Here is a 24,714-nt window from a genome sequence, read left to right as displayed (position 1 = left end):
CAAGGCGTTCGATAAGGTCCCCCATGCAAGGCTTCTAGAAAAAGTGAGTGGGCATGGGATCCAAGGTGCTGCTGCTCTGTGGATCCAGAACTGGCTTGCCCAAAGGAGGCAGAGAGTGTGTAGAGATGGGTCTTTTTCTAAATGGAGGTCGGTCACCAGTGGTGTGCCCCGGGGATCTGTTCTGGGACTCTTGCTGTTTGTCATTTTCATAAATGACCTGGATGAGGAAGTGGAGGGATGGGTTGGTAAGTTTGCCAACGACACAAAGGTTGGTGGGGTTGTGGATAGTCTGGAGGGATGTCAGAAGTTACAGAGGGACATAGATAGGATGCAAGACTGGGAGGAGAAGTGACAGATGGACTTCAACCCAGATAAATGCGTCGTGGTCCATTTTGGCAGGTCAAATGGGATGAAGGAGTACAATATAAAGGGAAAGACTCTTAGTACTGTGGAGGATCAGAAGGACCTTGGGGTCCGAGTCCATAGGACTCTAAAATCGGCCCCGCAGGTGGAGGAGGTGGTTAAGAAGGCATATGGTGTGCTGACCTTTATCAATCGAGGGATTGAGTTTAGGAGTCCGGGGATAATGATGCAGCTATATAAGACCCTCGTCAGACCCCACTTGGAGAACTGTGCTCAGTTCTGGTCGCCTCACTATAGGAAGGATGTGGAAAAGATTGAAAGGGTGCAGAGGAGATTTACAAGGATGTTGCCTGGGTTGAGTGGCATGCCTTATGAGGATAGGCTGAGGGAGCTCGGTCTTTTCTCCTTGGAGAGACATAGGATGAGAGGAGACCTAATAGAGGTATATAAGATGTTGAGAGGCATAGATCGGGTGGACTCTCGGAGGCTTTTTCCCAGGGTGCAAATGGCTGCTACGAGAGGACACAGGTTTAAGGTGCCGGGGGGTAGATACAGGGGAAATGTTAGGGGGAAGTTTTTCACACAGTGGGTGGTGGACGAGTGGAATCGGCTGCCGTCAGTGGTGGTGGAGGCAAACTCAATAGGGTCTTTTAAGAGACTCCTGGATGAGTACATGGGACTTAATAGGATGGAGGGTTATAGGTAGGCCTAAAAGGTAGGGATATGTTCGGCACAACTTGTGGGGCCGAAGGGCCTGTTTTGTGCTGTAGTTTTCTATGTTTCTATAACTCAGAGTGAAGGGCCACTCCTTTAAAACGGAGGTGAGGAACATAGAACATAGAACATTACAGCACAGTACAGGCCCTTCGGCCCTCGATGTTGCGCCAACCAGTGGAACCAATTAAAGCCCCTCTAATCTACACTATTCCAATATCATCCATATGTTTATCCAATAACCATTTGAATGCTCTTAATGTTGACGAGTCCACTACTGCTGCAGACAGGGCATTCCACGCCCTTACTACTCTCTGAGTAAAGAACCTACCTCTAACATCTGTCCTATATCTCTCACCCCTCAATTTAAAGCTATGTCCCCTCGTGCTAGCCATCACCATCCGAGGAAAAAGGCTCTCACTATCCACCCTATCTAATCCTCTGATCATCTTGTATGCCTCTATTAAGTCACCTCTTAACCTTCTTCTCTCTAACGAAAACAACCTCAAGTCCCTCAGCCTTTCCTCATAAGACCTTCCCACCATACCAGGCAACATCCTGGTAAATCTCCTCTGCACCCTTTCCAACACTTCCACATCTTTCCTATAATACGGCGACCAGAACTGTACGCAATACTCCAAATGCGGCCGCACCAGAGTTTTGTACAGTTGCAGCATGAGGAAGAATTTCTTTATCCAGAGGGTGGTGAATCTGTGGAACTCAATGCCACAGAGGATTGTGGAGGCCAGGTCATTGAGTGTCTGTAAGACAGAGAGAGATAGGTTCTTGATCAATAAGGGGATCAAAGGTTACAGGGAAAAGGCAGAAAAATGGGGATGAGAATATCAGCCATGATTGAATGGCAGAGCAGACTTGATGGGCCAAATGGCCTAATTCTGCTCCTAAGTCTTATGGGACAAAAGCTCTTCTCCATGTTTAAGCATTGTCGCAGAAGATTCTGTATATTTTGGCCTCGATCATATTGAGAATTTTACATTTTAATTTGATAGATTCTATGAATTAGATTTTTTTAGCTGTTCTATGGATAGCAATTTGGTATACATTTATTCCCTGAAGTGGAAACATTGAAGTTCATTTGCAGTTTGCATGACAATTCACATTTTCTCTAATGAGCTATGTGAATACTTATTTGTCTACATTTACGAATGGATTCAGAGAAATATGAAGAGCCACACAGTAGTCACCATTTTTGACTTTATATTTGCTGAATAAACAAACTATTGTTCCTAATATTAAGAATTTATAGAAATCTAGTTCATTATAGCACAGAAAAAGACTTATTTGACCAAAGCACATCGGCTCTCTGGAAAAAAAACATTTGTTCAGCTATTCCCCTGCCCTTTCCCAATCACCCTTGGTCTCATTTTCAAATTTAAAGAGGTATGAAAGGCATATTTTGACGTTAATTTATGTTTTTTTTAAAAAACTGTCTCCTCTTTCAATTTCTTGAAACCACACAATCCTTCCTAAGACTGTTTACTGTCCTGCGCCTTGCTTCCCCACGGGTATTGCCAGTACACATACTCCTTTTTCCCTCCCTGCATAGACGTTGCCTCATCTGTATCCAATGCCTTGCGCCAACTGACCAGATGGCTGAGATTAAGAATATACCCTGCAAACTTTCTTCTATTAATTTAAATAGAGTATTAAACAGCCATATTTTATAGCTGCAGATATATTTTCCAGACTATTCAGTACGTGGGAAAGATTGTTTACAAAATGGGTTCTCCTAGTAAGTAAAGGTCGGAATTTTGCCTCCGCGCCCGTCCCGATTCCGGGGGCGGGCGAGGCTCGGAGAACAGCATTCTCATTGTCCTCGGGTGGGATTGTCCGAAGCTCAGATAGACATGTCGGTAAAATTCCGCCCAAAGGGAATTTAGCCAATGCTGTTTGGGATAAGAACATACAAAATACAAGTAGGCAGTTTGCCCTTTGAGCCTACTCTGCCATACAATGAACTCACGGCTGGTTGGATTGTGGACTTAACGCTACTTTCCTACCTGATATCACCCCCACTCCCGCCAACCCTTAACTCTCTTGACGATTAAAAATCTAACTCGGCTTCGAGACCTGGCGTCGACTGCTCTGAGGTAGAATTCAAAAGTTAATGGCCCTTCGAGAAAATAAATTCCTCTGCCTTAAATAGGAGACCCCTCATTTTGAAACTCTGCTCTCCAGTTCCCCATGAGGGTATCATCCTCTCAGCAATTATCCTGTCAAGCCTCCTCAGAATGTTATATTTCAATAAGCCTCAATCTTCTAAACTCCAATGATTTTAGCCCCAAACTGCCCAATCTTTCCTCATAAGACAGCCCCTTCATCACAGGAATCAATTTAATTCAGAGAAAGTTAATTATCACCAATGCAAGTATATCTCACCTTAAATAAGGAGACAAAAACTGCACTCCGTACTCTAGGTATGGCCTCAATGTCCTGTCCAGCAGCAGGACTCCCCAACTTTTATACCCCAACCCCCTGGCAATAAAGGCCAACGTTCAACCTGCTTGCCTTCTTAATTACTTGCTGGTAAGTAACCTTCTGTGATTCATGTATGAGGAAACCCAGTTCCCTCTGTACCATAGCATTCTGCAACTAATACAACTGTTACTATAACTAAAGAGCAAACTAGAAGCTTGATGTTGACCATTATTTAATAGCATGAGGAACCGAAGGCACAGTGAAAGGATTTATTTTCAGTGTCATGTTTAAAGTTTATTTATTAATGTCACAAGTAGGCTTACATTAACACTGCAATGAAGTTACTGGGAAAATCCCCTAGTCGCCACACTCCAGCGCCTGTTCGGATACACTGAGGGAGAATTTAGCATGGCCAATGCATCTAACCAGTACGTCTTTCAGATGGTGGGAGGAAACCGGAGCACCCAGAGGAGACCTCCGCAGACACGGGGAGAACGTGCAAACTCCACACAGACAGTGACTCAAGCTGGGATTTGAACCTGGGTCCCCGGTGCTGTGAGGCAGCAGTGCTAACCACTATGCCACCTGTGGCACATATATTAACATAGATCTAAAAAAAATCCTTTTTATTTAGAGATAGAAACCATTTTAAAAACTTTGAGCAATTGGTCGAAATGTTAGCATTATCATCCCATGATTTAAAATAGAGCTCTTAAAATGTCAGATCTGTTGCATTTTAGAATGTCATTTTGTTTTAATGCAAGAATTGTGCAGTACCCTTCAATGAAAACTGCGCATGCCTATTTATGAGGGCAGGGAACCAGTTTCAAGCCTTTTTTGTGAGTTGTGCGTTTTCTGCTGTGGATGTAATCTAACAATCCAGTTATAGACAAATTATAATATCAGTAAGGCACTGGAGAGCAACTCTCAGGTTTTAACAACTCTGAGTACAATGATTAGAATTGGCAATCCCCTCATTTATTTAAAATCTTCATTTAATGCTCAAATTCTCACAGGTGGTCTGGTTGATAATAGCAATCAAGATATGAACCGATGTCCCTTTAAAGGCACAGTTTTCAACAAAGCATCAATACATTATTATACACTGGTTCCCTAAAAAAACATAAGCACAGGAGATCACAACCACTGTCACACAATAGCTGTAAAAAAAATGGTAAATCCTAATAAGGCCAAACAGAAGGACTATTTCATGCAACCATTCATCCTTTAATAATATTATGAGCAAAAATAATTTATAGACAAATCAACAGATCATAAAATTACTTTGGCCAAAGTGACCTAGAATCATACGGTGCAGTCCTATTTGGCCCATTGGGGTTGTGCTACATCTTTGAAAGGGCAGGCCAAACAGTCCCACTCCATTGCTTTCTCCCCATTGGAATATATATCAATTCTCTTTTTTATAGTTACTGTTCAATCTGCTTCCCCTGTCCTGACATACATATATTGTCTTGAATTTGTTAACTATGGTTATCAACCATTCTGCCGGTAGAAAGTTTCTCCCTGTTTAGTCTATCAAAACTTCCTAACTTTGAATGTTACTATTCAATCTTCCTTTTTATTTCTCATTGCTGAGGAGCAAGTCCAGCTTCTCTTGGTTCTCCATATGATTAAAGTTTTTCAGATCAGATACCATTTTAGTAAACTTCCTCTGCAATCTAAGACTTTTACAGCATTCTTAAAGCAGGCATCCTTCAATGATTTGTGTACATGAAGACCGAGGTACCAATCTCTTTCAGCATTACTTCCTTCCGAAATGTATCACTGCATTTCTCTGCAACAAAATTCAATGTAAGAAGTTTAACAACACCAGGTTAAAGTCCAACAGGTTTATTTGGTAGCAAAAGCCACACAAGCTTTCGAGGCTCTGAGCCCCTTCTTCAGGTGAGTGGGAATTCTGTTCACAAACAGAACTTACAAGACACAGACTCAATTTACATGAATAATGGTTGGAATGCGAATACTTACAACTAATCCAGTCTTTAAGAAACAAAACAATGGGAGTGGAGAGAGCATCAAGACAGGCTAAAAAGATGTGTATTGTCTCCAGACAAGACAGCCAGTGAAACTCTGCAGGTCCACGCAACTGTGGGAGTTACAAATAGTGTGACATAAATTCTGATTCTAGGATCGCATGATAAAGACTCTCTTAGATTGCAGAGGAAGTTTACTAAAATGGTATCTGATCTGAAAAACTTTAATCATATGGAGAACCAAGAGAAGCTGGACTTACTCCTCAGCAATGAGAAATAAAAAGGAAGATTGAATAGTAATATCATGCGATCCTAGAATCAGAATTTATGTCACACTATTTGTAACTCCCACAGTTGCGTGGACCTGCAGTTTCACTGGCTGTCTTGTCTGGAGACAATACACATCTTTTTAGCCTGTCTTGATGCTCTCTCCACTCCCATTGTTTTGTTTCTTAAAGACTGGATTAGTTGTAAGTATTCGCATTCCAACCATTATTCATGTAAATTGAGTCTGTGTCTTGTAAGTTCTGTTTGTGAACAGAATTCCCACTCACCTGAAGAAGGGGCTCAGAGCCTCGAAAGCTTGTGTGGCTTTTGCTACCAAATAAACCTGTTGGACTTTAACCTGGTGTTGTTAAACTTCTTACTGTGTTTACCCCAGTCCAACGCCGGCATCTCCACATCACAAAATTCAATGGCCATGGTTTCCCATTTACCAGTCTAGGTCGTCCAGAAGTCTGTTCCTATCCTCATGTCTACTGCATTTCCAAATTTTGGATCGCCTGAAAACTTTGAAATTATGCTGCCCACACCCAAATACAGATCATTCTTACATTTCAAAAAGAGCTAAGTGAATACCAATGTATACTCTCTCCAATCTGACAATCATGTAAAATTAAGTGTGCATAGACACCAGTACCCTTAAATATCGTAGAGCATTATTGTCCTTCTTGTCGTGTTTTTCTTTAATTATTCACACAATGACTGGATTGCTTTCTTGGACACACCAAAAAACAGAAAATGCTAGAAAATCTCAGCAGGTCTGACAGCATCTGTGGAGAAAGAATAGAACCAACATTTCAAGTCTTGGGGCAAGGCCAATTTTGATGGTATCAGGTAGGAACTTTCAAAAGTTAATTGGGGGAGTCTGTGGGAAGGAAAAGGGACGTCTGGTAAGTGGCATGCTTTCAAAAGTGTGTTAACCAGGGTTCAGGGTAAACACATTCCTCTTAGAGTGAAGGGCAAGGCTGGCAGAAGTTGGGAACCCTGGATGACTTGGGACATTGAGGCCCTGGTCAAGAAGAGGCACATGACGTGCATAGGCAGCTGGGATCAAGTGAATCTCTTGGAGAGTATACGGGGTGTGGGAGTAGAGTTAAGAGAGAAATCAGGAGGGCAAAAAGGGGACACGAAATTGTTTTGGCAGATAAGACAAAGGAGAATCCAAAGAGCTTCCACAAATACATAAAGGGCAAAAGAGTAACAAGGGAGAGAGTAGGGCCTCTTAAGGATCAACAAGGTCATCTATGTGCGGATCCACAAGAGATGGGCGAGATCCTAAATGAATATTTCTCATCGGTATTTACTGTTGAGAAAAGCATGGATGTTAGGGAACTTGGGGAATTAAATATTGATGTCTTGAGGAGTGTACATATTACAGGAAAGGAGGTGCTGGAAGTCTTAAAGCGCGTCAAGGTAGATAAATCTGCAGGACCTGATGAGGTATATCCCAGGACGTTGTGGGAGGCTAGGGAGGAAATTGCGGGTCCCCTAGCCGAGATATTTGAATCATCGATAGTCATGGGTGAGGTGTCTGAAGATTGGAGAGTGGCAAATGTTGTGCCTTTGTTTAAAAAGGGCTGCAGGGAAAAGCCTGGGAACTACTGGCCAGTTAGCCTCACATCTGTGGTGGGTAAATTGTTGGAAGGTATTTTGAGAGACAGGATCTACAGGCATTTAGAGATATAAGGACTGATTAGGGACAGTCAGCATGGCTTTGTGAGTGGAAAATCATGCCTCACAAATTTAATTGAGTTTTTTGAAGGGGTAACCAAGAAGGTAGATGAGGGCAGTGCAGTTGATGTTGTCTACATGGACTTTAGCAAGGCCTTTGACAAGGTACCGCATGGTAGGTTGCTACATAAAGTTAAATCTCATAGGATCCAGGGTGAGGTATCTAAATGGATACAAAATTGGCTTCTTGACAGAAGCCAGAGGGTGGTTGTAGAGTTGTTTTTCAAACTGGAGGTCTGTGACCAGCAGTGTGCCTCAGGGATCAGTGCTGGGTCCACTGTTATTTGTCATTGATAGTAATGATTTGGATGAGAATATAGGGGGCATGGTTAGTAAGTTTGCAGATGATACCAAGATTGGTGGCATGGTGGACAGTGAAGGTTATCTCCAATTGCAGCAGGATCTTGATCAATTGGGCCAGTGGGCTGACGAAGGGCAGATGGAGTTTAATTTAGACAAATGCGAGGTAATGCATTTTGGTAGATTGAACCAGGGCAGGACTTACTCAGTTAATGGTAGGGCGTTGGGGAGAGTTACAGAACAAAGAGATCTAGGGGTACATGTTCATTGCTCCTTGAAAGTGGAGTCACAGGTGAAGAAGGCATTCGGCTTGCTTGGTTTCATCGGTCAGAACATTGAGTACAGGAGTTGGAATGTCTTGAAGTTGTACAAGACATTGGTAAGGCCATACTTGGAATACTGTGTGCAATTCTGGTCACCCTGTTATAGAAAGTATATTATTAAACTAGAAAGAGTGCAGAAAAGATTTACTAGGATGCTACCGGGACTTGATGGATTGAGTTATAAGGAGAGGCTGAATAGACTGGGACTTTTTTCTCTGGAGTGTAGGAGGCTGAGGGGTGACCTTATAGAGGTCTATAAAATAATGAGGGGCATAGACAAGGTAGATAGTCAATATCTTCTCCCAAAGGTAGGGGAGTCTAAAACTAGAGGGCATAGGTTTAAGGTGAGAGATACAAAAGTGTCCAGAGGGGCAACTTTTTCACACAGATGGTGGCGAGTGTCTGGGACAAGCTGCCAGAGGTAGTAGGAGAGGCAGGTACAATTTTATCTTTTAAAAAGCATTTAGATAGTTACATGGGTAAAGTGGATCTAGAGGGATATGGGCTAAATGCGGGCAATTGGGATTAGCTTAAGGGTTTTTAAAAAAATAATGGCGGCATGGAAAGTTGAACCGAAGGGCCTGTTTCCATGCTGTAAACCTCTATGACTCAGTCTAGATGATACTTCAAAGGGTCGCCCAGACTCGAAACGTTCGCTCTATTCTCTCTCCACAGGTGCTGTCAGATCTGCTGAGATTTTCAAATATTTTCCATTTTTGTTTCAAATTCTAGCATCCGCAGTAATTGCTTTTATCTTATCGATTGTTTCCTCAGTGGGTCGTACATTATTCCTCACATAACACCAAAAAGAAACATTCGCCAAAAAGAAAATAGATGTGATTTTAACATTGGCTAATGCAAAATGAAAGCTATTTATTCTTTCCATACCACTGGTTAAAACATGATCAGATTAGGCAAGAAAGCAGACCACTATTTGACCTGGAAACTAAATACCATTTTTTTCCAGACAGATCCTCATTGCATTTCTTGATACTGCAGATGATGGGTAATATTGCTCATTAACCAATTATACTACCAAGGAGTACTTCTACAGGTCATAACTAGTAATTCTGAAACCAGGAGCTGGCTTAGTTTGGGATTAACTGATAAACTTTTAAGTTTCATCATGGTTTAGGACTGCTTAGACACTTCAATCACATGTCTGAATGCTTAGACCATGAATGGTCCAAGAATGTCTCACAGAAGGGTCAAGATATCTCAAAAGTTTATATACAAAACAGGTACTTAAAATACTTCAATAATGTCTCCTGTCTTTTTTAGCAAGAGTTTAATTGGTTCAGCCTGAACTACATGTTTTTCTCTGCTGATGTAGAAGTTCAGTGGTTTGCAGTCCAAAGGCATATTAGTTTTAATGTAGGCAGCAGTAGTACACGACTTTATTGTTGACTGAATAGATATGCTGTCACAGGTATGTTGAACCCAAGTTGCAGTTTGCACAAAATTCAGGTTTGCTTGCAGAAATTGATATTTGCAGCAATGGTGGAATATGGATGGCCAGGGCAAGATGGGATCTGGGTAGAGGAAAATAGAAAAAGGAATGTGAAAAGATGACTTAGAAAATCTTGGAACTTGAAGGTACGCATTTAAGTATGTTTAGGCTTGGGTCTATATTGATTTGAATTGTCACCTGTAGAATTCAGGCAAAAAGTCTTCTTAAATAATCCCTCTCCTTCCATTGCTTCCACAGGATGAAAGTGACATATGGCTCTTTTCCCAAACCAAGTGGATTGCCAAATACTCCTTTAAGACAGAAAAAAAGCAAATGCAAGGTATTCAAATGAAAATATAAATTGATCATGTTGGTACAAGTCCTAAAGAGGTAAAAAAAATCAATTTGAACCAGACACTACCCTTCAGTACAACATATTTTCCAAAGATATATACACACACAAAATGTCAACCAGTCTCACTAAACACCAAGATATCCACCTCATATCACCAGTACATTCTGTTGCAAAGAAAATGGACAATACAGTTAAGGTCTGATGTTTAGAGCAGAAAACTTTACAGTACCCACAAGAAATTATCCCTGGAGCTTGTATTGAGCTTGACTGCAACTATGTAGGAGGCCGAGGATGCAGTTGGCGTGTGAAGGGTACTTCAAACATCAGGGTGATTAGGCAAGAACACGCAGAGTCAGAACAGAGGTGCAGTGATCCAGTTAAAATTGACCCCCAAACAAAGGTGACATTAGGGAGCAGGAACTGCTGTATACTAGACACGACATGATGCACACAAGTGGTCACCCTATATGAAAGGGTGCGTTAACTCTGATGGGGCATACATGGTTTTGGACACTCCCTCCATTGTCCTCTTTTTACCCAACTTGTGAACATGATTGTAACAATTTAGTTTTCCGTTCTAATGACACATGCATCCAAATATTAAGGTATCTTAACTCTTCATACATGAACAGCCTTTAACATTTTCAACATTTACAGTTAATGTTAACTCCTATCCAAATCCTGATCAATTATTTTGCTATCTGTAAGAATGTCTCAATGCAGCTGCCTACCTGCTTCATGACATCTGGAGATCCCCTTAACTTGGCATCAAATTCAAACGGTCAGGAAAGAGGAAACCTGCACCAGAGAGATTGCTGAACCTTTGTGGGCAGCTTTCTTTGAAGTCAACATCAAGTACAAAATCCAGCCCATTAACGGAAACCTACAAGCAACCTTTATTCTACTTTAATAGTCTTCAGTCAGCTGAATGAGGTGACTCAATGGAGGTGGAATTGCTAACTCTTACTTGCAGGCAATTACACTAGTAGCAAGTAAGATGTCACCAAGTTTGATGGTTATTTTGCAAGGTGCTTGGGGATAAATGCACTTCAACATGTATTACTCCAAGTACAAGGGTCACCTTTTTATATACACATATACGTACGTAACCTTTATTCAATACACAACAGTGGTTTATATAGCAGCTTAGAGACTCAATCAAACCAAAGAATAAATCTCTATTGCAAACTATTGTAAAATGCTGTACCTTACAACATTTGAAGTTATGAACACAAGTTATGTTCACAGACACTCCCCTGCCAACATCTTCCCCATAAACAAGGAGAACGTTTATAGTCAAACAGATTTTCCACCAGATTCTTGACGGCTGAGTAAAGAATTCTCAGTGAGGACAAGGATTGAGACTGATCAGGTTTGGCATGAATGTTCATTTGCATTCACACATGTGGAAGTGGGAAACAGTAAAATAACTAGTAAGGTTCTGCATTTATCCAGCATTCCATAAATGAGAAGCAACAATAAATCAGCTGCACAGTAATTCAAATACAACTTTAGACTCCCAATCCATAAAGCATTAGGTCAGAGTTCCAATGACATTTCAACAGCTGCATCCACTAGTACTCAGCCTCAAAAATCAGGTCAAACAGCAAAGGAATACATTGGGAACAGTAACCGAGAACAAGGAAAAGCATCAAAAGGGTGAGGGAAGGGAAGAAAAGCTAACCAGATTAATCTCTTCTCTCCCAACTCAACTGCTCACTTCATACCAATGAAAGATAGAACCACGCAAGGAAGCATCCCAATGGCAAGCAGTAGTGGGTGATCTATAAAAACTTGATTAGGTAGTACTGTTGCTTTGGAAAGCGTGTTGATATAAAAGATAAAATCAGCGCAATTCAGAAAAAAATTATAGAAATTTGTTGAAATAAACAAAGCATGCTTATATTTATTTATATTCTGTTACTATGCTGAATATTTCTCAATTCAAGAGTAAGTAGTTGTACATGAAGTAGTATTTCCTGTGTGGCATAATACACTTGCATGTATTAAACTGAAAAGCTATTAAAAAATGGGGTTCACATAGCCAGTACTCTAACGTGGGCTCATCATTGGCTCTCCCACTGCCTCAGTTGGCAAATGCACACCCAGTTTGGAATAGAGTCACGTAGGCTGAGAAAGGTCCCTGTATGATGCCAAACTTGTGTTGCACTAACATTGCACATGTTCCAATTTTAACTCCGCTAACCAAAAAAAAGAGCTGCAATGCAACATCCAGTCACCCATGCTGAACGCGCACGTGTTTGGACGTTAGAAGAAAACAGTTTCAAGTTTAGCTATTAAACCACGGTTTTCACCCTTCTAGTCAAATTACCTTCCAAGATTCAATATGGTGGCTTATATACAAAACATTGCTGTTAGGGTGAGGACAGTGGTAATGAACCAAACACAATTCAGTGAGCTCAGGAATGGAGAAATCATGTCAAGAGGCAAGAGATCTGAAATAAAAGGTTGCCATGAAGTCGCCAGAGTTCCAGATGATCATAGGTTCCTCTCCCTTTGAGGGGGAAGAGCTGACTTCATAGAAAGAAATCATAGAAACCCTACAGTGCAGAAGGAGGCCATTCGGCCCATCGAGTCTGCACCAACCACAATCCCACCCAGGTCCTACCCCCACATATTTACCCGCTAATCCCTCTAACCTACGCATCCCAGGACTCTAAGGGGCAATTTATAACCTGGCCAATCAACCTAACCTGCACATCTTTGGACTGTGGGAGGAAACCGGAGCACCCGGAGGAAACCCACGCAGACACGAGGAGAATGTGCAAACTCCACACAGACAGTGACCCGAGCCGGGAATCGAACCCGGGACCCTGGAGCTGTGAAGCAGCAGTGCTAACCACTGTGCTACCGTGCCGCCCCCATGTTGTGGCGCTTGAACCTGACTAGTGATCACCACACTCAGGTGAGGGGCAAGGCTGAAAAGGTGGGCCTTCATGGTCTGAAATATATTCAGCATATTGGTCCTCACGTCTCACTTTCCTTGATTCTTCATTATTGGTTTACTGGCCATCACAAGAATTGCAATAAACCTCAAATCATGTGTCACATTGTATATCCTATTCTATGTTAATTTTCTTCCTGATTTTCCACTGTAAATGGGATCAGGAAGTCAAAGAGATGCTTTGAAATATTGTAAGAGAGCTAATCAACCACCCTGTGAACAAAAGATTTAGTAGCCCATCTCCGCAGAAACGGCTTGAACTGGCAACTAATCTGTGGATAATTCAAAACAGGAGTCAGTTTCCCCGAGATAACTCAGACTCTTTCCGAAACAAAGCACCTCAAACAGTTGGTACAAGAAATGCTTTGAGGAATTATTTTGTAAGTGTAGATGGGGAGTAGAAAAAGAGTAATTGACAAAAGATCTGGGTAATTTTCCTTACTTGCATTGGTTCAACAGCACTTCCATGAATTCTGAGGTAAAGAAGAATCAGAAAATATGAAAGAGCCGTTTTATAGACTTTCCCTCATTGCATTGATATCTTGAATGCATCTTTTTTTTAGAAGATAATTTTAATCACAAAAAGCATTGAGCATCAAGTTTGGGAATTCTGCACAACAAGTTATAAAGGACCAATAAATGCACAACAGACAAAGAAAATAATTGGGAGAACACAATTAATCTTTATGTTTTCAGCCACTTTTCTACAATCTTTTCCAATAAAATAAGATGACATCATGGTTCAGCTTTGGTCAACAATTTATACAATGACAGATATCTGTGTGGTTAATTTTGGGAACAGTAAGACAACCAATGCCATTAATGGATGGATGGGGCATATTTTAACACGCCCAAACTCAATCTCCGCTCAATGCATTACTTATATTACTTATTAGAAAGAATCTAATAAATACACAATTGCATTTCCACAAGCAGATACCATTTAGGGTCCATTTGGAACAAAGTTAGGCCACCATCTTTCTTTTAACCCCGTTTTCAAGGCAAGAGATTGCATTTGGGAACCATTACAGCATTCTACGTAATGAGATCTCAAGATCCTTATTGTTTCAAATTACCCATCTACCAAGAATTTCTTTCACTTTAAGCGGAGAAGACATAGTTCTTCACAGATTACAGTTCAACATAGGAAGATATAAAAAGGGTCATTATAGTGTCCCTACACTAAATACCCTAAAAATGCTTCACTGCGGACATGTAAATACTTTTTTCCTTAAATGTTACATCACATTAAAAAAAGTACACTTTCTGAAATTATTTGAGTGAAACTCGACTGCTTTCTTCTATTTAGGAGTTTTAACTATTGGTGATTGTGATACAGCAGTTTGTAAATCCCTTGCAACTTAAGGTCCATCCAGTTTGCATAAGCACCTTTTTAAATTTTTCTTTTAAAAAATTAAACTGTGAGAGAACTTGGCAAACCATCAGGTTACCAACTGAATACTGTGCAGATATTTACCATTTTAAAACAGATTGGTTTTACACTGATCTAGCTCACTGAAACAAATTCGTATATACTACAGAAATACACACAAGAGACAGTATCCCTTTTTTGATCCCCTTCTCTCCCGGTTTCTACAAATACTGAATTCCCAACAGTTCAGTTGAACCACCTGGCAGTACAAAGATACAACAAATGTCATATGATATTAGAGCAACACTTTTGCTTGCCTTAACCCCCCCAAAGTCCATTAGCTATCTGCATGAGCTGCAGAGATTTTTCTTTTGCGCTTCGCTTCGAATTCTAATCCACCTGTTGTGGTCCTAAAGAGGATTTAGCTGGTCACAGTCCAACAGGTCAAGTTGTGAGAGCATTATTGTTCCTCACTAGCAGCACTGCGGGATAAGGTGAGGGAATGACGAAGGATTATTTCAACAGAAATTTAAATTCAGATCAAATCATTGGGAACACAAAAATACTCTTCAGGTAACCACCCCCCCCCCCCAATATTCCAAGGAACTCTGCACTAGCACTTATGACATCAACTAGCACCTATCAGTGTTCACAGCCTTTTTGTCTGTAATAAAAAAATACACAAAATACAATAAAATCTTTTTACAGATTCAGATATCAGCAAACCTGCAGAGGGGCAGGCAAGGACTATGGAGAAGGGTCAATTTATGGTGCTCTAGCTCTTCTCTGCTGTTCAGACCATTTTCCCCAGCAAATATTCACTAGACCCTCAATCCCTTAAACCTGAATAAGACCCAGCTGACTGAGCCAGAAAACACCCTTCAGACAAACAGGTACCCCACTGGTGGTATTCACCTTCCAAAGCAATTATAAAAAATATATTTCTTCAAATGCTATCCATGCACTTTGGAAACATGTCTCCTTGCTCATTCCTCCCACAAATTTCATCGTGGACAGCTGAGAATAAACCTGTGATGTATTAACTGAATGCAAGGATATTTTAGTGTATATTCCAGATGTGCCTCACTGGTGGGATTCCATCACATGCCTTCAAATTCTCCTCCTGGACATCTGTGAGCAATGCAGTAACTTAGGGCAAGGCTGCATGGCAACAATCCTTTCGGATATAACCTTAACAGCGAAAGATGTGATCCCCCCACCCCTCCCTTGCCACCCCCAATCCCACAAACACCATTCTCCTTTCTTCCCCAAAATAAAATGGGAGCAATGGGTAGAATGTTCTGAAAGACAAACTATTTTGCAGCATCTGTCATTCCACATTGATGTCCATTTAAGCAACTCTAAAATTCTAAACACTGCAATTAAATTAAGGACTCTTCCATTGCATTAGCATGCATACTGCTATTCATCTCAGCTGTTCCATTCAGAGCAAAGACAAAAGTTGTCTGCTTATTGACTGCAGGAGTTTTAGGTTCAAGGTATTTTTTTTTTGGTCTCTAGAAAATGCTACGTACACCCAATTGTCAGCAAGTGTACACAAGCTAAAAGGGATACTGTCTCTAAACAATGGTGATAGTCTAACCGTCTCTGCTCTCACGAACAGGCCACATGACTCTGCAAGTAGGTGTGTAGTAATTTTTTCCCCCGCAGCACCAAGTAGGCCAGCCCATAATGACCCATTGTTTTTCTAATAAAAGAACAGAACTCTGTACAACATCTACTACACATCATCCTTCAACGTCATCATCTTCTAGTGAATCCTTTGAATAGTCGTCATAGATTTCCTTCACAGCCATAATTCTGTTCAGCATGCTCTCCAACATACTTCGATCCATGGGAATAACTGAGTACCACAGGGGGCTCTCCGCCACACAGGAGCGCTCAGGCTGCAAGTAGAAAACATCATTCCTGTTCTTCATACTCTCAGGGCTGCAGCAAAACAAACATAAGTAATTAATTTGGAAGAACATCATTCACAAAATGCTGTTTTAACCCCCCCTTGTCGTGCTGTTTCATTCTGCTATCAAACATTATGCTGAGAATTTTTTTTCCAATCAAATCTTCAGACAGCTAAAGAGCATCTTGCCTTTGGCTCTTCACCCCTTACTTCTCATGACATGTTTACAGTCTATTCCCTAATGTGGGAACAAAGTCAGACAAAAGCATCACAGCTGGAAAGTTTAATCCCCAGTAAGGACACTTCTGTTGAATTAAGTCACTGCAATTAGTCTCTACGGATCACTGATGGAATGTTTGCACGCAAGCATATGACTGAACATAGTGACATTCTTATTCCTGGCCATAATGGGGTTAAGTAATTCCCTGAAGATAACAATGCTATATGAATAGGATTGATTTTACACACAACCTGTACATAGCTATCCTCTATTTACTGTGTTTTACTCGAGAAATCACTGCTTTTTTGGGAGAAGCTGTAGTAGTTTCAGTTACCAGTTTTGTTTGCTACAGCTTGCACAGTATCTTTTTAATAGATTTTGAAAATTACTTTGTTTACTGTGTAAATAAACTTTGCTACTTTCTGTAAGATATACTTATTCGCTAGTAGTCCCACCCCACCAGCAGCTGAGTAGCCAGCACTATTCAGACACCCAGATTGGAGATTTCCCCTCTGGTTAGGCTGCAGACACTCATATTCAACCAAGATTGGCAATCTATTCTGATACAATGGAACCATATCAACATAAATCAGCTCTTTCAGTAGGTGTGGTGAACACTGTTCCTTTAAAGGGGATCATCTTCATGCAAATAATTCATTTTAATCTCTGGTGGCAGAGGGACCAAGAAGGGAAAGAGCATGGAGAGGTGCCTTATTTCTGTCATGTCATTCCTATGCAGCTTGTGGCTTTATATAAATCAAAAGATGATGAAAATGTTTTTCAATGACAAATATAATTTTATCTTTAATATTGAATAAAATAATTTAAAAAATAAACACAAGTATTTCTCATCTAATGATCAATCATTATGGTGAAAGAGTAGGTTTTGCAGCCTTTTCATACCAGGCCCCGTGTATGCAAAGCTACTTGCCCTACTTGAGGGGAATGTTGTGAAATGTAAGATACCTAAAGCTTTGCTTTACATAACCTGCTTGGAATCTAATGAATATACTTTCAAATGGTTTATGTGGAGATTTAAAAATAAGCTTTTTGCAAGATATCCCATAACGTGAACGACAACAGCAACCAATTTGCTCCCAGGATAGTTGAGCAATTTAAACATACAACAAGGTGACAGGCCTCATCTAACCATGAATGAAATCTTAACCATGGCCAGGTACTTTAGGCCTCAGGAAATGCAGTTAAAAAAGGGAGAGGAGGACTGCAGAATCCAGGAACTAAGTGCCTCAACAAGCAATCTTCCGATCTCCCCTCTGGCCTCCAACTTCCATTGACCCAGGCTCAGATCTTCCAATCCCCATCTAACTCCAGACCATGACCTCCCTAAAAGTAGCCTAATATTTTAAACATACTTCGATGACAACACAGTGCATTTTAGTGGAGTTCTCATACTATCACCCTACATGATCAAGAGCAGTTTTTTTAAAACCATGTTTTAAGGCTTAAATATTTTGAAATAATACCATTGAACAGATCACAAGAATAAGTTTTGTTTTCCCCATGAAAATAGAGAAATCTTTTTGTCCCGCATGCAAATAAGTTATACCTCGAGTGATGCTAATATTGGATGCTGGAAATAGAAAGTTTCCAGCATTGATATTCTTCACCTTGATCACAAAAATCGATCCCAAAATGCAAGTTTAAAACGCTAGCAGGAAAGAACAGGCGGCCTCACCATTTCGAGAGGTAGAACTCATAAAATTTCACAGGACATCTTAACGGGTTCATTCGGTTTTCTCTCTGCTCCAAAACAGCAACTTCCTCTTCACGCTTCCTTTTTCCCATAGTGCTGCCTATAAACAGAGTAGAGGAGAACAAAACTGAACCATGTACAGAAAAAATGATCTTCATAAAATTTTAATTCAGATTTTCCTGAGCAATATTTATAAATAAGTGCTCCGAGTAACATTAAGTCATTAGACACCAAAATAACTAAAAACAAAAGCTCAATCATTTTAACCTTTATGCTGCAAGGCGCCTGGAATGTATTTTAAGCAAATAACTATTTCTATAAATTGAATGGGGAGAAAAATGATTATTTTTGTCCCTTCTCATCCTCAATGCACCAACTCTAATTACATATAGGCCAGGAGCCATTTGGTACAGTTCCCAAATGGACACACCTCAGGTTTGAATCTGGACAATGAGTACTCGTGATATTCCTACCGGGGGGTCTTTCAGCTGAGCTCAGTCCTAACTTTCCAGCCCTGGATGGTACACGGAATTAGTGCCTGTGGTCAATTCTTCACTGTTGTTCAAGCAGCCAATGGTGCCAAAACCAATGGCAGTTAAATGTTAATCAGCTGAGATTGCCTGAATGGGTGCTAATTACTTGAGCAAGAAATTGAGAGAACACTTGTGTAAAAGTAAACAGCATCTGCGGACAGAGTAGATGTAAATAGAGTACGGTGTAAATAGAATGTTTGGTGAGTGCAGAGGGGTGGGAGTGGGTGGGTGGGGGAAAGAGAGCAGGGGAGAGTAGGTGCTGCGTTTTGCCTCCTGTACTTGTAGTGCCGCTTGACAAAAGTATAAATTAGGGACAGTAGGCCACTCAGCCCCTTGAGCTTGCTCCGCCATTCAATAAGATCATGGCTGATTTGATTGTAATTTCAACCCCACATTCCTGCTGACCCCCGATATCCTTCGTTAAACAAGAATCTATCTAGCACTGCCTTAAAAATATTCAAAGGTTCTGCTTCTACTGCTTTTTGAGGAAGAGTTCCAGAGAGTCTTGACCCTCAGAACAAATTTCTCCTCATTTCAGTCTTAAATAAGCGACCCCTTATTGTTAAACACTGGCCCCTAGTTTTAGATTCTGCAACAAGAGGAAAAATCTGCTCGACATCTTCCTTGTCAAGATTCTGCAGGATCGACCAAGTCGTCGACTCTTCTAAACTCCAAGAGATACAAACCTAACTTTTCCACCCTTCCTCATAAGACAACATGCCCATCCCTGGTATTAATATACCAAACTTTCTCTGAACTGCTTCTAATGCATTTACAACTTTCCCTAAATAAGGAGACCAACACTGTACATAATAATCCAGATGTGGTCTCATCAATGCCCTTTACAACTGAAGCATAACCTTCCTAGTTTCGTAATCAATTTCCCTCACAATAAACTATAACACTATTAGCTTTCCTAATTGCTTGTTGTACCTAGCCTTTTTTGATTCACGCACTAGGACACCCAGATCCTTCTGCACCTCAGCTGTGTAATCATTCACCATTTAGATAATTTTTAAAATTCTTCCTGCCAAATTCGACAATTTTATACTTGCCCACATTATACTCTATTTGCCAGATTTGTGCCCTCTCACTTAACGTGCATGTCCCTCTGCGGCCTCCTTACATCCCCATCACATTTTACTTCCCTATCTTTGTGTTGACAGCAAATTTAGCAACCATTCCTTCATCCAGTGATTTACATAAATTGTAAAGAGTTGAGACCCCAGCTCTGATCACTGTGGCACACCAATTATCACATCCTACCAACCATAAAAAGATCCATTTATGCCAACTCTGCTTCCTGTTGGCTAGTCAATCTATGCCAATATATTACCCCCACTCCATGAGCTTTTATTTTCCACAATAATCTTTGATGTGGCACCTTATAAAATTCCTTCTGGAAAGTACTGTATACCCACCAGTTCCCCTATATCCACATGATTGCCCTTTCACAAAACCATCTTGGAGCTGCCTGATTGCTTTGAATTTTTCCAAGTGCCCTGCGATAAGATTTTAAATAATAGCTTCTAACATTTTCCCTAGGACAGATGTTAGGCTAACTGGCCTGCAGCTTCCTGCCTTCTGTCTCCCCCTCTTTTTTTGAAAAAAGGAGCTAAATTTGCTATCTTTCAATCTAATGGAACCTTCCCTGAATCTAGAGAATTTTGGAAAATTACAACCAATGTATTAATAATCTCATTAGCCACTTCTTTCAAGGCCTATAGGTTAAGTCCAGGCATTTGTCAGCCCGCAGATCTAATAATCCACTCAATGCCACTTCCCTGGTGATTATAATTTTCCTGACTACCTCTCTTCCTTCAACTTCCTGATCAACAACTATTTCTGGGATATCACTTGTATCTTTGTAGTGAAATACCTGTTCAATTCATCTGCCATAGCCCTGCATTCTATTATCAATTCCCCAGACACACTTTCTGTAGGACCAAGGTTCACTTTAACTCTTTTCTTATTTGAATATCCATAGAAACCCTTACAATCAGTCTATATTACGAGCTTCTTTCTCTTGTAATTGATTTTCCTCTCCATCTTCGTCATTCTTTGATGTTCTTTATATTCTTCCAATCTTCTGACTTGCCAGTTGTCTTTGTGCAACTATATGCTTTATCTAAGCTTAATATAGTATTTAACTTTAAGTTAACCACAGATGATGGGCCCTCCCCATGGAATTTTTTCTAATTGGAATGCACCTGTGTATTCTGAAATATTCCTTTAAATATCTGCCACTGAACCTCTATTGATCTTTCCCTCAAGCACATTAGCCTGTTCACTCCACCTAGCTCCACTTTTATACCCTCATTTAATTTTTAAATACTAGTCTTAGATGCATGCTTCTCGCCCTCAAATGATACAAAATTCAATCGCATTATGGTTGGTTCTACATCAAGGTAGATAAATTCCCAGGACCTGATGAAGTGTATTGTAAGAGGCTAGAGAGGAAATTGCGGGTCCTCTAGCAGAGAGCTTTGAATCATCGACAGTTACAAGTCAGGTGCCTGAAGATTGGAGGGTGATCTTTGTTTAAGAAGGGCCGCAGGGAAAAGCCTGGGAACAACAAACAGGTGAGCCTAACGTCTGTAGTGGGTATGTTGTGAGAAGGTATTCTGAGAGACAGGATCTACAGGCATGTAGAGAAGCAAGGACTGATTAGGGACAGTCAGCATGGCTTTGAGAGAGGAAAATCATGTCTCACAAATTTGATTGAGTTTTTGAAGGGGTAACCAAGAAGGTAAATGAGGACAGTGCAGTCAACGTTGTTTACATGGACTTTAGTAAGGCCTTTGACAATGTACCGCATAGTAGGTTGTTGCCCAAGGTTAAATCTTATAGGATCCAGGGTGAGGTAGCCAACCAGATACAAAATTGGCTTTAAAACAGAAACAGAGGGTGGTTGTGTAGGTGTGTTTTTCAAACTGGAGGCCTGTGACCAGCGGTGTGCCTCAGGGATCAGTGCTGGGTCCACTGTTATTTGTTAGTTATATTAATGATTTACATGATAATTTAGGAAGCATGGTTAATAAGTTTGCAGGTGACACCAAGATTGGTGGCATCGTGGACAGTGAAGGTGGTTATCTAAGATTGCAATGAGATCTTGATCACTTGGGCCAGTGGGCCAATGAATGGCAGATGGAGTTTAATTTAGATAAACGTGAGGTAATACATTTTGGTAGATCAAATCAGGGCAGGATCTACTCAATTAATGGTAGGGCGCTGGGGAGAGTTATAGAACAAAGAGATCTAGGAATACAGGTTCATAGCTCCTTGAAAGTGGAGTCACAGGCGGACAGGGTGGTGAAGATGGCATTCAGCATGCTTGGTTTCATTGGTCAGAACAGTGAATACAAGAGTTGGGATGTCTTGTTGAAGTTATACAAGACATTGTTAAGGCTACACTTGGAACACTGTGTACAGCTCTGGTCACCCTATCATAGAAAGGATATTATTAAACTAGAAAAGAGTGCAGAAAAGATTTACTAAGATGCTACCAGGTTTGTGTTATAAGGAGAGGCTGGATAGACTGGGACTTTTTTCCCTGCAGCCTAGGAGGTTTAGGGGTGATCTTATAGAGGTCTATAAAATAATGAGGGGCATAGATAAGGTAGATAGTCAACACCTTTTCCCAAAGGCAGGGGAGATAAAAACCTAGAGGGCATAGGTTTAAGGTGAGAGGGGAGAGATACAAAAGGGTCCAGAGAGGCAATTATTTCATGCAGAGGGTCTGGAATGAGCATCCAGAGGGAGGTACAATTTTGTCTTTTAAACAGCATTTAGACAGCTACATAGGTAAGATGGATATGGAGGGATGTGGGGCAAATGCGGACAAATTGGGACTAACTCCGTGGTTAAAACTGGGTGGCATGGATAAGTTGGGCCGAAGGGCCTGTGACTCTGTGACTGTAGGGTGCCTTCACTAGGAGATCAGTTAATGCTATCTCATTAGACAATATCAGGTCCAGTATAGCCTGCCCTCTGGCTAGCTCCAGAATGTGCTGTTCTAAGAAACTATCCCAAAACAATCTATGAACTCATCTGTGCTATCTTTTGCATCTGATTTTTCCAATGTATATGTAGATTCAAATCACCCATGACTATCACCATATCTTTGTGACAAGCTCCCATGATATCTTCTTCTATGCTCTGTTCTACCATGTAGTTACAATTAGGGGACCTGTACACTAGTCCCACAAGTGACTTCTTGCCTTCAAGAATAATTTCTCATCTCAAACTGCTTCTACATTCTGGTTTCTAGAACCTGGGTCATTTTTCTCTAATGTGCGAATACCATTGTTAATTAACAGAGACACCCCTCCACCTTTTAATTTCCTGACCTTCCAAAATGTCTCATACCCTTCAATGTTCAGGTCTCAATCTATGTTTTCCTGTAGCCATGCCTCTGTAACGGCTATCAGGAAGTACTTACTGATATTTGTGCTCAGTTCATTGGTTTTGCTTCAAATGCATGTAGATACACAGCCTTTAGTTTTGTCCTTTTACTGTTTTGTAGCATCTAACCTTAACTGCTGATTTACTCTTAGATTTGTACTCTGTCCCTTCCTGCCATGGTCTCTCATTTCCCACATTAGTAGCTTCCTATCTTGTTTGTCTCTGTTTTTTCCAGTACTTTGGTGCAAGTTAGTGTGTTACGAAAAGAAACTATAAAGTAGATGCAAGTAATCTAGACAAAGAAATGGCAGAGTAAGTTGTATCTAGACTGAAACTTGCAGGAATTTGTGGACATTGAGACTGTATTGAGTGAATATTTGCAACAGATGTCCCTTCTCTAAATACTCCAATGCTCACATCAGCTCAATGACTGAGCTGGAGACATTGAAAATAGCTTTGCAATGCCAAAGAACCATTAACAAATTTTCCTTCAAAACCTGACACCACAGCATCAAGTTAGTTTCATCTTTCGGCTGATGACTGATTTGTCTCTGCAGCAAAAGTAAATTCACTTCAAAACTGCAGCTGTCCAGGGGAAGTGCACACTGATGAGCCCTTGCGATAGTTGAGAACTATAGATGTCAAAGCAAAACGACCTGAAAGGCAAACCCGAAAGTTTCAAAGTCAGGAGCGGCATGGTGGCACAGTGGTTAGCACTGCTGTGTCACAGTGCAAGGGACCCAGGTTCAATTCCGGCCTTGGGTGACTGTGTGGAGCTTGTACGTTCTCTCTGTGTCCGTGTGGGTTTCCTCCAGTTTCATCTCATACTCCAAAGACGTGCAATTAGGTTGAGTGGCCCTTAGTTACAAGGGAGTTAGTAGGGTAAATACGTGGGGTTACGGGGATAGGCTGGGATTGTTGTTGGTGCTGGCTCAAATGGCCTCCTTCAGCACTGTAGGAATACTATGATTCTCGAAGTGCTTGCCAAATTTGCTAAGCTGATTCTCCAAGTTCAAACAGCACCGCTGGTCAAAAATCAGCATCTTCAACATACTGCTGCAGATTTGGAGAGTGCATGAAATGCTCACTCTTCACATGCACAGCAAAATGTTTCAATTTTCAGAGAAATTATCGCACATACTGAGCCAAGTTGCAAATCTGCCTGCCCTTTCCCCTGAAGTTTCAGGTTCAGTTCATTCAAATGGGTGGCTATGCTTCATCTGCAATCAGAGCATGTTGGCAACTTTCCTTTCTCAGCATGAAAGTTTTGGATTGGAATGACCAAGACATTAAATCAGCCACTGTACATTTGCAAAGTAGATGATTTTGGTGAAATCTGACTTCACTTCTTCCAACAACTCCACAAAGTGCTGTTGGTTCTGAGCGCTGCTGCGAAAAAAACTGACCATTTTGGCAACTGTGTTCAATCTTTCAGCATGTCGTCCACCATCAGTTGAGCAGAGGTTTACAAAATGCAGTGAAACGAGGCCAAACCGTCTCCATGAGGACCATTTGCAGCCAAGATCCAGATTTTTGTCCAATTCATTCCAGTTGCGCCATACATTGCAAGCGAATCTAACTTCTTTGAATTTGGTTTGAACTTTACCACAATGCTTTTGAAAGCACCAAGAATGCCA

General features: G+C 40.9%; 1 protein-coding gene and 1 long non-coding RNA gene across 3 annotated transcripts in view; both read right to left on the bottom strand.

Annotated features, from left to right (window-relative positions):
• Window positions 1-9,000: 9,000 nt before the first annotated feature.
• On the bottom strand, window positions 9,001-12,833 carry LOC144492828 (uncharacterized). The gene is made up of 3 exons (XR_013497643.1): window positions 10,683-12,833; window positions 9,795-9,907; window positions 9,001-9,678 (listed from the first exon to the last, which is right to left on the bottom strand). It is a non-coding gene; the product is annotated as an uncharacterized LOC144492828 (long non-coding RNA).
• Window positions 12,834-13,577: 744 nt separating this feature from the next.
• LOC144492827 (zinc finger MYM-type protein 3-like) overlaps window positions 13,578-24,714 on the bottom strand; it is a 111,076-nt gene continuing 99,939 nt past the window's right edge. For both annotated transcript variants that reach the window (XM_078211323.1, XM_078211324.1), the window contains exons 24-25: window positions 18,123-18,240; window positions 13,578-16,238 (exon numbers count right to left, since the gene is read on the bottom strand). In XM_078211323.1, coding sequence (XP_078067449.1) covers window positions 16,037-16,238; window positions 18,123-18,240 — 320 coding nt within the window. In that variant the 3' untranslated portion in view covers window positions 13,578-16,036. The remainder of the gene's footprint in view (window positions 16,239-18,122; window positions 18,241-24,714) is intronic.

The sequence above is a fragment of the Mustelus asterias genome, chromosome 4 (genome assembly GCF_964213995.1).
Source record: "Mustelus asterias chromosome 4, sMusAst1.hap1.1, whole genome shotgun sequence".
In the NCBI taxonomy this organism is placed as follows: domain Eukaryota; kingdom Metazoa; phylum Chordata; class Chondrichthyes; order Carcharhiniformes; family Triakidae; genus Mustelus; species Mustelus asterias.
The sequence above is the reverse complement of the archived record's forward strand: the minus strand, read 5'-3'. Positions and strand labels throughout refer to the sequence as shown.